Here is a 15,113-nt window from a genome sequence, read left to right as displayed (position 1 = left end):
GGCTCTGTCTCGTCCCGGGCCCGCCCTAGTGGCTGGAGCCTGTACGGGGGTGGAGCGGGTCACTGCAGCACCCGACACCGCGGCATGTGTAGACGCAGGCCGTTCAGCGTCACTAGCGACAATACGTTTCGCTTCGAGAGCCGCCAGCCCGCCACCCAGCCTTTCCATTACAGCCTGGACGGTGCGATCGATAATCTCGTCCAGGCTGTAGCAATTCGGTTCCGGCAGGCCCACGATCCGTGGCCCCGCGGATCCCTGCTGCCGCTCGACGGCCGTCGCCTCCCTAGACCGCGGCGACGGGAGACGCGAATGCCGCTGTACCGCGCGCGATGGTGGCAGCACGGGCCACGGGTCGCCAGCCGCCGCTGAGGGACAGGGACCCCGAGGGACCCCGGAGACCAGCGGCGACACCGCCGGCACAGATGCCGGAGGAGTCCGCGACCCAGCGGCACGTGGCAACGCGGGCGACGACCTCGTCGCGGCTACCCGCTTGGTAGCAGCAACCTTGCCATCGGGCCGCTGCTGCGCCTGTAGCTGTGCTCGGAGCCTCAAATTCTCCGCCATCAGCTGCACCACCTGGTCATTGGCGGAAGCAACCGAAGGCAGAACCTTCGAGACTCGCGAGACGACTTCCCGCAGCCTGCGGCCAGCAGCTTTGGTTTTGGCACTGGTCGCCGCATACGACTTGACGGTCTTCATGGCCCTGCCTATGACCAAGGCAGGGTCCCGAAGACCGCCCTCCTCCTCTTCCGTCGTCCGCCCGTCCAGCGAGGCGACAGACATCGACGCCGATGACGGCGCCGGTGACGGTGCGCCCTTCCCCCGAGCGGGTCTCCCTTTAGGGGGCGGCATCTCCTCCGCGGCAGAGGCCGAATCGGAGACTACCACCACTTTCTCCGGTGGGGCATCCGTGTCAGAGAACGACGTTAGCCCCCCCTTCCCTTCGCGGGAAGAAACTCCCCTCGATTTCCTCTTCCGCCTGACTTTCCCTTTCGGGCCAGCCGCCTCGCAGTCGCTGACGAGCGCAGAGCGCGTCGAGCCAGCGCTGGCACACCTCAGTTCGACGGGTTTTCCGCTGCCCGTCGCACAGCCCCCTTCATCGTGGCATGCTTTGCCCCCCCCAGAATACGTGGGGCAGCATGCTCCCACCGAGGTGGAAGCACGGAGGGATTCTCCACCTAGAGTGGTACCCTCCTGGGGTAATTTTTCCGTTAAGTCTGCCATCATTTATTTATTCCTTTATTATTTAACCAGGGGTCGGTCCCCTGGGACGGCCCTCACGACTGGACACCCTCCAGCCACTCATCCCATCACCGGGCACGTCACAGGCTTAGGATTAGGGCATTTTTTATAGAGGTTTGCATCCTCGCGGCCCCTACTAGGCAGCGGCCCCCGCCCCCCACCAAGTGGGGATTACGGTATGGGACAACCCTTGGGACTAGACTCCCTCCAGCCATTCATCCCATCGTCAGGTGTCAAAAACTTGGGATTGGGGCATTTTTTATAGAGGTTCGCATCCTCACGGCCCCTGCTAGGCAGCAGCCCCCGTCCCCTACTCGGTAGGGATTGCGGTGTGCTTCTTCGAAGCCACGCCGGTAAACCGGTACCCCCCTTTGGGGGGCCTTCCCCTGTAGCCGCCAAGAGGCAGCCGGGGACATGGCAACCAGCGACCGGAAGGGAGTGCCCTCCGGTTCACTTCTCATCCACGTGGGGTCTACCATTACTGACAGACCCACACGTCCGACCACGGTGTGGCCACGCCGGCGTACCGGTACCCTCCTCTGGAGGGCCTTCCCCTTTAGCAGCCAAAGAGCTGCCGGGGACATGGCCTAGCATCCAAGAGGGCTCCAGAAGGGAGCCCTCTCCCGCTTCACACACACTTTGTCCAGCAAAGGTGGGAAACGGGAACACGGTGTGCAGTCTTCTTTGTTCACGGCACCCCTGTGCAGACAACGCTGCTCCACGGTATCGGGGTGCACGCTTAAGCCCCACCGCCGCGACAAGGCGAGACCACGTTCGGTGGGGACAGAACCACACGTAACCGGTAGTAGACTCTTATTGAGTTTTCTGCGCTATTGATTTAAACATTGCTGGATATCGGAAAAATGTGGGATACTATGCGCAAGCGAAGGAATGTGCAGAACCGGTCCGGAGCACAATATTGCGCTGAGGACATTCCAACGCAGTCTACTGACCTCTTTACTAATAGCCGTTTTATTTTTCTATAAACCAAATTACATGCCATAAAAGATTCTGCTTCGTTCGTTGTATGTAATACTAGCTTTTGTCCGCGACTTCGGCCTCGTGGAATAGTTACTTTGGCATAACGCTAAATTTTACCCGCGACTTCACTTACGTAGAAAGTGAAAATATTTTTGAATTATAATACACTATTAAGGAGCTATTTAAGATACCAAAATCACGCTTTTTAACAGTTAGTTAGTTAGTTAGCATAAAAAACGTTATAGTGAGCCAATCTTAAAATATAGACATATGCTGTCCCGGATCTTTTTTTAGAACTTTCAAAGGGGAACAATTTTGTCATACATTATTTTAGCGAAACTTTAACCGTTTCCGCGGCGCATGCTCTCAAAAAGGAAAAAAATCCCGATTTTGAAACATTCTTTACTTGTGGCTCCGCTTGCATTGATATTAGCGTGATGTTGTATAGCCTACAGCCTTCCTCGATAAATTATCAATCTATCTGACACTGAAAGAATTTTTCAAATCGGACCAGTAGTTCCTGAGATTAGCGCGTTCAAACAAACAAACTCTTCAGCTTTATAATATTAGTATAGATAATGTTAATTCATTATTTCTTCAGTACCTCGGCGACCGAGCCGATATATTACTTTCCGAATTTAAGTTTAAACATATCTATCTACATATGTTAGGAGTCCGCAAGAGAGCGAAACGGTTTTTCACGTCTGGGCAAAGACTTCTGCCTTACAAAGCACAGACCCGGCCTTGCGTAGAGTACTGCTCATACCTCTGAGTAGAATGAACTCTCCTTCTCTCGTTTTGCCACCTTCTTCTACGAAATGGTGGACTAGCAGAAGTCGAGCATCGCCTCCAGGACTTGTCACGGCTCGGTGACAGTCGGCAAAGACAAGTCAGGTTCAATTTTTTTCATCTTTTTTTTATTGCTTAGATGGTTAGACGAAACCACCTGGTGTTAAGTGGTTACTGGAGCCCATAGACATCTACAACGTAAATGCGCCACAAACCTTGAGATATAAGTTCTAAAATCTCAGTATAGTTACAACGGCTGCCCTACCCTTCAGATCGAAACGCATTACTGCTTCACGGCAGAAATAGGCAGGGTGGTGGTACTGCCGCGCGGACTCGCAAGAGTTACTACCACCACCTGTGGGTGGTAGTGACTCTTAATATAAACTATTCTTATATTGGTCATAGAATGTATAACAGAAGCTTTGTAATTTTGCAAGCTGTTGCAATAAACTTTATAATAACCTAATATTTGTAATTAATAAATATCTCATGTATTTTTTGACACGTTCTCGTGCCATTGGTAAAGTAAGTAAGTAAATCAAAATATATTTTTTACGTTCTATTTCACGTTTTACTTAAAGCGTGAATTAAATAAATTACTAAACAAAATTTAAACCGCGAGTTAAAAACCGCACGATTTTTTTTCAACATCATTCAGCGAATAATGACAAACAGAAAATCGTGTTACATTTTCAGAAAATATATTCGCTTAATGATTTGAAAAGAAAAACTTTTCATTTCTAATAAAGAATTGAACATTTTTTTTAAATACCAGTAATAATATGCGAAGCTTTTATAAAACGGGCCACTTGTGTCCACTTACAATGCATTGTGTCGCGGTCCATTGTCCCGCTAATGAGCAATCACCGCAGCTGACTTCACACCACTCCACTCTTTCAATCAACTTCTGCGGGTTAACGATATTTTGCGCTATAGTTCAGCTTACGATTTCAATTTAAACTAAAGTGTTTTTTCATTACTAACTTTGTCCAATCAACGAGATTTTCAAAGCTAAGCTTGTTTGAATTCACTTTAAAATTTTATTCAAGCGACAGGACCTTAAATGAGTTATTGAGGTTATCAAAACTAATGCACTTACATTAAGTTAACAATTCTGAACAATAATAAATAACAACAATGATTAATTGTAATTTAAATTTACCGATTTTTTATTTATTGCTTATATGTGTGGACGAGCTCACAGCCCACCTGGTGTTAAGTGGTTACTGGAGCCCATAGACATCTACAACGTAAATGCGCCACCCACCTTGAGATATAAGTCTTAAGGTCTCAGTATAGTTACAACGGCTGCTCCACCCTTCAAACCGAAACGCATTACTGCTTCACGGCAGAAATAGGCAGGGTGGTGGTACCTACCCGCGCGGACTCACAAGAGGTCCTACCATCAGTAATTACGTAAATTATAATTTTGCGGGTTTCACATTTATTACACGATGTTATTCCTTCACCGTGGAAGTCAATCGTGAACATTTGTTGAGTACGTATTTCATTAAAAAAATTGGTACCCGCCTGCGGGATTCGAACACCGGTGCATCGCTTCACACGAATGCACCGGACGTCTTATCGTTTAGGCCACTACGACTTCGAAAATTTGAATGGTTTTCAATTTAAAACACTACATTCCAATGAATACTGACAATCAAAGAATTATTATGATTGAATACTATCTGCGGAACTCATTACAGCGATCATTACTACTATAATATTCTCGGAAATTCGATACATTTAACCGTAAAACAGTACCTACAGAGAAACTGAATAAATAAATAAACATGAATCTAGATAAATCAGTAATACATAAGCAAATATTGTAATACACTGAACGTAATTTTTCTAAGCGTAATCCTCAATAAACCAATGTCGGTTATAGAGAAAACAATCCAATCAGCAAATCCCCTGGTAAATAAATAAATATTTTTGTATCCAACATAAGTCCCGAGCGTACAATATTATGTAAATGAATACAAGGCGAAATTAATTCCTAAATTTAACGAAAACAGTAACGTTTTTCGTATCTTTAGAGTTATTTAATTTATTAGAAATTGATTTACATTCTTATTTCACTGTATTGATCGTAATTGAATGTAATAAAGGGTTTTTCGTTTTGTTATTCGGGGTTTATTATCGCAAAATGGGTTTAGCTGTACTAAGCCATCCGGGTGATGGAAGGCCGGCTATCCTCGACCCACGCTGGTTCTGACCCAGCGGGGTATTTCGTAGGATAACATATTCAAACCGGCGCGAGAGGGCTGGTGGTCGTGGCGCCGACGATCGCTGGCCCGGCGTCCCGAGGGCGAGGGCGATGGGAGAGATGTGCTCCGCACTAAACGCTTCACTCTCCTCCCCTTGCCTTTTCATGAGTTCTGTCTCATGCGAGGGTTGGACGTTGGTTGTTGAGCGACAGGAGGTTTTAGTCGGTTGGACTCCGACATGCCCCACCCTCCATCCCTAGTGGAGGGTGGGAGTCCGGCGATTTCTTCCTGACAAAAAAAAAAAAAAAAAAGCTGTACTAAGCCCTTCAATAGCTATCGAACTGAAAATTTAACTAAAATAACATCATAGTATAAATTATTGTGTGTTGGAGTTATGAGGCTTGGGCAAGATTTGATGAGTTTTCGTATTCTATATTTTTGGAATTTCTTTGCATTTTTGTCTCACTCTGTTCTACATAAACAATATATACTGGTCTGAAACATATATTTATAAGAAATTAATAATTATTCATTTAATATGTCTGTAAAAAGTGTGGAAATCTTTCTGTGAAATTCTTTAATTTAATATGATAGCTAAAAACTAATAAGACTTGATGATACGAATATTCGTAATAATTTCTCTTACTTTTCAATAGCCATTATCGAATAAAAACAAATCACGAGTAAATATGAGAAGCTCAGATACTGAATAGAGGCAATCAGTGCACCGAGGAGTCGACTCTAGACAAATTACTGTATTTAAGTTATTTGTAAAATAATTCCATTAATTTTTTCTTCAATGTGTTGTTCTTTAAAACAAAATCAATTGGTTTAAAGAACAACTTATTGATGTAGTTTTTTTGACCTAACTCACGTTTGTAACTAAACATCCATACATCATCTATCATTAGTAGTGATTATAAAATTACTTTTTTGTCTAGCCCGCTTTCTGTTAGGTTATTACTCTTTGGATTGGAAATCCATATTAATAATCCATATTGTCAATGAGCAATGACGGACAGAAAAATATTAAGTTTTTTTTATTATTAAATGATTTAAAATCTTAAATTGAATTTTTAAATCCACAATAAACATTTTTACTTTACAATGGCCTTTGATAAATACAGATATCATTTTAAACGACCCATTATACCGGTACTTACGAACTGTCTAGAAATACCTCAACCGTATTCGGCTAACAACCGCAGACAGCGTTCGATTTCCGTTTAATTTCACAACGACCGCGACTGCCGTGTCTCGTCTGTATATAGCTCTGTACATTGTGTACTTCCGTCACACCGACTGTTGGCTAATCATGTTATAATGAATGAATGGAAACGGAAGTTCTAGGGTCGGGATGCAGTGGACATAACTGTGGACCCATATTAAACACAAAACGATTCAGTTACAAATAAAACTTATGAACGTACTGTGTACCTTATTTTTGATTACTTCACAGGGAATGGATAGCGGATTAGTTCAAGATATTAAACTACAAGGTCACCTGTATTAAAGTGATTACTGGAAGGCATAGACAGCTTTTAAAAATTGTAACGCCCATCTTGATAAATTATTTCGAAGCTTTTGTTGTATTACGTCTACCCCGCTCTTCAAACGTACGCTCCTTTCGCAGATTCTCAGAATAATAGTAAGTTATGTTACCTTTTTTTTAACGCTGGGTAATCCATTTACGGATATCCGGTCGAGAGGGGTAAGACCGGGGTCCTTCCAATTCCTGCCGGGAGACTACGAGACTACTTCAGTTACCTAAAGTGTCTATCATAGTATTTATTTAAATAGCTTCTTGATTAACTTCACAATCTCAATGTAATAAATTTCTATAATCAACACACACTGTAACGGAAGATATCAAAATAGTCTAGTAATAATATTGATAATCGTTGAAACCACGTCATAATTTTACTACCATGATTTAAGTTTATCGTCACATTTATTATCATTATTCATCTGGATTAATTTGGGCACGCGTTTTACAAAACCTGTCTTTTCTAACAATGTGTTCTGGAAAGATGTCCTTAGAAATTAAATTTAAAAAATCACCTCATTTTCCACAATGCGTGTTCTAATTGCGTTTCTGGCCTTTTTTCTTAGTGTAAAATAAACTAAGTCTTACCTAATATATCCGCTTTAACCATTATCTAAGAAAACAATATCTACAAAATAATATGTAATGCCGTATACTAAAACTCAAAACTTTTATTAGCAACATCTTGCGGGCCAAAGATAACCACAAGGAGATCACTAAAAGTTTTCATTGTGTTCCAAACTAGGGACTCGGTAAAGTTTGCGAAGATAGTATCAATTTAATATAACTAGGCTAAATTAAATTCAGAATGATGTCACAAAAATCAAATTTGTAATGAGTATCATAATCATGCGGTAGCATTGAAGACGTCACTGGTTCGAGGTGCAACAATTACTGCCTGATATATGTGTATTATATATCTATACTAATTTATAAATCTAGTGCTTTTTACGGATGTTCGGTTATAGCTACTGAACCATGCATCCGATTGACTTGAAACTTGGTATCCTTATAGAAAATACATGCACTTAATGGATAGGCTAATATTTATATGAGTGTTGGACTCCCTACACCAGTTGCGGGTGCTTTAATGATGAGAATCTTTGTGGGGGTGAGAAATATGGTTTTTCTTGTTACGGTCATAATATCAATAAAATCCTTTAGGTGACACATAAGTAATTTATGTGCATTTTTTATATATACTATATTTAGTGACTTACACTTGTAGTTAATAAAAAGCACGAAACTTCACCGATACTTTAAATCGGAAATAATTTCATTAACCTTCAACTTCAAAGTTAAAACTTAAAACTAATTAGGTGTTTGCAAAATACGTTTTAATTTACCCAATCAAAGCTAAATGATTCTCCTGTCAACAGCGTCAAAGCTCTACAGTTTAATAAAAAAATTACCATATTATATTTAAGCAGATTCGTATTAGCTATTTCAGAATCCATTTCATCAATAGAACCATTTTTTTCTTGTGCCTCTATAAGCTGATTACCAAGAAGTATTATTTTTGTGAGTAATACAATAAAAGTTCAAAGGGCACTCTGGGTAGAAAGAAAGTTTTCATTGTATGAAGTCTATATTTTACCCTTTCTTTACCGAAACATAAGAATTAAAGTACAGCGATACGTATAATTAATTTTTTTTTTACATTTATTTACGGTAGGCAAGGGCTTGGCTCTGCCCCTGGCATTGCTGAAGTCCATGGGCAAGGGCATCGTCTGCCTACAAGGGTAATAAAACAAAAAAACAAATAAAAGCAATTTACCAGTGAACCTTAACTGCTAGTTATAAAGTAAATACTACTGCTATAAGTTACAATACTTGATAGAGATAGCAAAGTAGAAACCACTTAAAGTGTTCATTGTATTTCGAACTTAGAGCTTGTTGAAGTTTGTAGAGATACACAATAGACTGAACCTTACCTTAAAAAATGAGCTGCGCTGTTTCTGAATGGCTGCGGTTTTGCTTTAACCAAGTTAGTTATTACATCTACAACATTACTAGAAATGTTTTTAAAGAAACATAACATTTTATGTTGGGTGGCTTAGTTGGAAACACAGCTTTATTAATTACTATGACTTTACTTTATGTACTGATATATTTTAACTTTATTAAATAATACTATGAAATAAATTTTTTTATTGCTTAGATGGGTGGACGAGCTCACAGCCCACCTGGTGCTAAGTGGTTACTGGAGCCCATAGACATTTACGACGTAAATGCGCGACCAACCTTGAAATATAAGTTCTAAGGTCTCAGTATAGTTACAACAGCTACCTCACCCTTCAAACCGAAACGCATTACTACTTCACGGCAGAAATAGGCGGGGTGGTGGTACCTACCCGTGCGGACTCACAAGAGGTCCTACCACGCAAATTAGAATTTTTGCGGGTTTGATTTTTATTACACGATGTTATTCCTTCACCGTGGAAGTCAATCGTGAACATTTGTTAAGTACATATTTCATTAAAAAAATCGGTACCCGCCTGCGAGATTCGAATACCGTTACATCGCTAGATGCGTATGCACCGGACTTCTTATCCTTTAGACCACGACGACTTCAAGACCACGACGACTTAATGATTTAAGTTCGACTCTTGTTCAACACATAAGCTTATTATTTTGTCTCTGTATACCTAAATACTTTTATTGATGAAGATTTATTTATATTGTTACAGCAGTTAGTGCTTCACCAGAACCAAGAAAACCGCTGACGATGCAAGAACCTCCACACCACGTCGAGTTCAGTAACGATACCGGGGTTATTCTCAGTTGCAGCACTAGTAGAGGAGATTTTCAAGTAAGTATATCTGTCTGACTAACTTACGCAGCAGTACTGAATCCTGTAAACATGAACATTTGAATGGAGGAATCATTAGTTTTAGTATCTTAGTATAAATAGCACTGTTTTCTGGACAGAGTAAAATAGAACTGAAGCTTATTTTTATTGCAGACTAGCGGCCCGCTCCGGCTCCGCTCGGGTCTTTAACAAAAAATTCAACGATATTTGACGTTGTTTTATTTTTGTAAACAAAAGAACACTTGTTGCGGCATAAGTATAATAGTTAGACATATGCTGTCGCGACACTTTTTGTAAATATTAATGTGTTCTACAAAGTCGTAGTACATTATTTTATTCTATCATCAATAGTTTTCGCAGGGCACGCCAGGTAGAGAATATTTTAGGTAATTTTTTTACACCTTGGGTTACATTATTGGAGTTTTAGTAAGGATTCCAATTTTTTTTCAAAAAAGATTATATAGCCTATGTCGTTCGGAAATAGTGTAGCTTCCAAGCATTGAAAGAATTTTTTAAATCGGTTCAGTAGTTTTGGAGCCTATTCAATACAAACAAACAAACAAATCTTTCCTCTTTATAATATTAAGTATAGATAGTCTAGACAAAACAAGTATAAATAAATCGCCAGCATAATTAAAATAAAAGATACAATAGGCATTTGCTTAGAGTAAAATCTTCGAGACAAATATTGAGAGAATATAAGATAGGTAGGCAGCAGTTTGTTTGTTTGGTATTACTGACGTCCGTGAAGGATAGTTTGAACATGCGTCTGCCGACAATGACTATTAAAAAAAATAGCTACTACCATCTGATGCTAAATTAGGATTCCCAGTAAACAAAGACAAAGATGAGAAAGAATATTGAAGTGTGTTTAAATATACGTTTATGAGTATCTATCACCCAGACAAATAGCAAATTGTTCTTAAGAATGTTTGTAAGAAGTGAGAATCGAACTCACAACCCTGATGTATCAGATTATGGTGGCCAAAAACTGATAAGCCTTGTAGACACGAATATTCGTAATAATTTATCTTACCATTCAAAAGCTATAAGAAGGAAAACGAACTACGAGTGGATATGAGAAGCTCAGAGACTGAATGAAGGCAATCAGTGTGCCGAGGACCCGGCTATAGATAAATGATCGTGTAGATAGATACACGATACTACAAAAGCAATAAAAAAGATACACTTCTGTTCGCATTAAATTAATTGATATACTTTAAATTATCTAAAAGAATATGAAATACTTAAGTATGAATCAGAATTTTATTTCGAAACCTAAAGATACTACTGATCACATACTGATTTGATATCTGAAAAATATAATTGCGTCGATTGGATTTAAAAAAACTGATAATACCAAATATACCATTGAAATAATGGACCGAACCAAGAATAAAGCTAAAGTTTATTGCTAGGCTCAAATTAAATTCGATCACGTATTGAGCAATTGATAAAACGTCAATACGTAACCTCATTACACTTCATCGACTTTTATTGCGCCCAATTTACAAAAAAAAAATACAAATAAGATTATGTAAAAGACAATTTTTCTGCAATTTCTTTTCGTAACGTCAAAGCGTTCTCGGCTGTTCCCTTTTATTGCCCAATTAGCCTTATAACACAATCGCTTTCCTTTTGTATTTTGCGAGTATCAACCTAGATGCGTATAACTAATGGAATGAACCGGAATAAGCAATCATGACTGCATGTGGCTTTAACCGACTGTCTCGTTTAGAGTATTTGCCTATGGGAAATTTTCTATCTCTAAAATGATCTATACTAATATATAAATCTACAGTGGTTTTTAGAGATGTTCCGTTATAACTACTGAACCATACATTCGATTGACTTGAAACTTGGTATCGATGTAGAAAATACATGTACTTAATGGATAGGCTAATATTTATATGAGTGTTAGACTCCCTACCCCAGTTGCGATGGCGTTAATGATGAGAATGTTTTTGGGGGTGAGAAATAATAATGTTAATTTTAAATGCCCAGCGAAGCGATCCGGTACAACTAGTTTTTTTTAATAAAACTTTAGTCTCCTTTCGAATTAAATCTTGAAAATAGAAGTCTCAATATTTTATTGTTTGATATTTTCATGTATATACATAAAATTGATGTCATTGAAACTTTATCGGTACCGAAAATCAAAATTACCACCCAGTCTATTTTTAGCGCAAAGTGGTTTAACAATCCACCGTGAAGGGTGAATCAAGCATTAAATTTTTATTTTTGCTTTCCCATATAATTAGATGCTCTTTATGAGGTCTTACGGACTTTTAAAATACAGTCCAGAGCTTAGTCTGTCAAAACCCAAAATACGTGCGCCACAAGCGTAACTTATTGCAAATGTGATTTAGCATTCGCAAAACCTTTCCGTATTCAAATACAAATAAAGTTTTTTCATTCGGTAAAGTTAAACGAAAAGTTTTCGGTGCGCAGAGCCAACCGGGAAATAACTATATGCGCATCAATAGTAGCGGTTTCATAAATATGAAAATTGCAGGTAACAGCGCTCAGTGAAATAACGAATAGAATCCGAATTCTTGTTCCGAGAATATATATTATATTTTGCGTTATATGACATGCCTTTCTTCAAACGAGGGTTGTGGAGAACACTCAATAGTAGACATCAGCTTGGCTGTAAGCCTCGCGTTGATGACATCTTTTTGTTTCCCTACCTATGCTGATAGCCTTGAGAGGTTATTTCAGCTTCTCCTTAACGTGTAGGTGAGCTCACGGGGCTCAAACCGGGAGTGTCACCAACACTGGCCCTAGCAAGAGCAGTGCTTCGCAGAATCTACCACCGGATCGGAAACGCGACCCGATGAGAAGATCCTGCGAGAAACTCAGTGGGCTCTGTCTATGGGTTAAACATTCATGAGCGACGGTAACTACTAACCAGCAGGTTGACTATATGCTCATATACTGACAAAGGCCATAAAAAGTGTCAGATATACTAACCAGCACCAAACCAACTAGGAGATCAGAGTCTCTATTCAACTTTAATAATAGTAAAATGATTTTTGTTCACGATTGATTGTACTCGTATAGTTGTCTTCGTAATTGAAACAGGCAACATTCTCGTCTGCCTAAAAATGAAAAAAAATGCCTAAATTGTATAAAATATTTAATAATAAAAAAAACATTGTAACATTGTTCCAGTCTCAGAACTCAGTTCCACACTCAATCCGTGCAAGTCCCTCACTTGAAGTTTTCAGGAAGGCATTAAAGGAGCACTATCTATCAATTTAGTATTATTTATATGTATTTATTTTATGTATTTCATTATATATGTACGTGTATGTATATATTTATGTGTGTAATTGTGTATGTATATAGTTTGATATATTATGTATTAGTGTTTATTTTTATTATTTTTATTGTTAATGTCTATAGTATAAATAATTAAATTAATTAGATTGTACTCATCTACCCACTCATGTAAAGCTTTCCTTCTTTGAGAACGGTTAGCTGGTAGATAACTCAATTGTTGAGTTAAGCTCGCCATTTTTTATATCTTATCGCAATTACTGTATTATATTAACAGTGTGTACAAATAAAGAATAAATAAAATAAATTGTGCTCAGTATAAACTCAATTATGAATAAACAAAAATGTATCACCTCTTAGTTTACATTAAATAAAGAACGTCTATTTAATCGTGACTGTCAAACGAAAAGGCAAAAAGCAGTAAATAAAACGAAGGTCTTTACGTGGAATTAAAGTTAAAACTCTCTAAGAGGAGTTGTTATTTGGAAAGTTTTCACATTCACTGGAGTTGGACGGTTTTTGACGTAAAAGCGTGCCCTGGGGACAGACTCACCTGCCTTAGTCCCAGCCTTCAGAATTCCACGATTAATTCCATAATAACTTCGCAATACTGAAATTTTCTACGAGTAAACTTTATTCCGCGTGCGTAGAGTGCTCAAAAATATTAATTTAATACGTCGATGTGAATGGCGTTATATAGTTGGGATAAAAAAAATACAACTGACAAAAAATCAGGAATTCGAAGTTAGGAGGACAACTTTATTAGAGTATGGTTAATATCAAAAAAGATTTTCTTAGCAAAACCGAAAAATAAGAAATTATGACCTAACAGGGAAAAAAAATATGCCGGTTGAGTATTATTTTTAAAAGTATTTTAAGGTTTTTTAATTATTATTTTTTATGATTGAAATATTGTTTACGTTGTTTCTAAATGTGTAAAATATTTTTTATTGATTAAATTATTAAACCGTAAAAGTAGTGTTAATTATTTCTACGACGAGAAAAAACAGAAAAAAAGCCCGCTGAGTTTGTATCGCCGGTTCTTCTCAGGACTGTGGTTTTTTTTGGAACCGATGGTAGAGTTAACATTGTTATTTATATTTTGACATTCAACAAGTGTGTTATGCTGATATCTAAGTTGAAATAAATGATTTTGAATTTGAATTGAATTTGACTTGCGAAAGCCGAAGAATAAACTGACTAAATGTAAGTGTTCTACATGTGACTTGAAACAGAGTGACCGATTGAAAGAGCATCGCACTCACTTACCCACGCTGGTCAGGCTGAGTGGGATATCCTCGGAATCTGAGTAGGTGGCGCCCGCGAGCTTTGTCTTTGTCGAGTTCTGAACGCTTCAAACGTAAACCGCTTCTGGACCCACAGTCTGACGATGTGGTTTTAGTATATTAGACTAACACGGTGGTGCAGTAGTTAACGCTCCTGACTGTTGCGCCGATGGTCGTGGGCTCGATTTTCACATCGGGCAAACATTGTGTGATAAGCTGTACCCATAACATGGAGAACCCTACATTGGGGCCGGATTACCGTGCGTGATTTGTACCCAATTATTATTAACTAGCGGCCCGCCCTGGCTTCCCTTGAAAGTAGCGCACGCGATGTAAAAAATTTTAGGTAATTTTTCTACACATTGGATTTTCAGTAAAGATCTCCAATTTTTTTTTAAATGTAATAAATATAGCCTATGTCACCCGGGGATAGCGTAGCTTTCCAACAGTGAAATAACTTTTTTAAATCGGTTCAGTAGTTTCGGAGCCAATTCAATACAAACAAACAAACAAATCTTTCCTCTTTATAATATTAGTATAGATATTGCTTAAAATATTTTTTCTCCAATATTCACGTAGCCTTTAGGTGCACATACTCGCAGGCTCCTAGCTGTGAATCAAAAGGAAATCAGGAAACTTCGCGTAATTTCCTGTAACGGCCATCAAAGTTTCATACACTTGGGATTTTCTTTCTTCAATATTTTATCTCCGGCAACGTATTTCCAGTTGACAGTTAGTATTATTCGGCTGTCAATTCTCAGCTTATAAAGATAAGAAAATATTATTTCTGATAAAAATAAAAACCATTAGTTCTATAAAAAGCGAACTCATTTCTGGAAACTACTTAATTATGAAATATAATAAAAGTGATCTTATACTGAAGCCCCGGCCAAGAGACCATCAAATATTGATTTGGCAAATTTCAATCTTAACCTAACAAAAATAAGATTGAAATCTGAACT

General features: G+C 39.0%; 1 protein-coding gene across 4 annotated transcripts in view; it reads left to right on the top strand.

Moving 5' to 3' along the window:
- LOC101743862 (cell adhesion molecule Dscam2) overlaps positions 1 to 15,113 on the top strand; it is a 220,631-nt gene that overhangs the window by 123,343 nt on the left and 82,175 nt on the right. For all 4 annotated transcript variants that reach the window (XM_062673973.1, XM_038017526.2, XM_038017525.2 and 1 more), the window contains exon 3: positions 9,462 to 9,583. In XM_062673973.1, the coding sequence (XP_062529957.1) occupies positions 9,462 to 9,583 (122 nt within the window). The remainder of the gene's footprint in view (positions 1 to 9,461; positions 9,584 to 15,113) is intronic.

The sequence above is a fragment of the Bombyx mori genome, chromosome 19 (assembly GCF_030269925.1).
Source record: "Bombyx mori chromosome 19, ASM3026992v2".
Lineage (NCBI taxonomy): Eukaryota > Metazoa > Arthropoda > Insecta > Lepidoptera > Bombycidae > Bombyx > Bombyx mori.
Note: the sequence above shows the minus strand (reverse complement) of the source record. Positions and strands in the feature narration are given on the sequence as shown.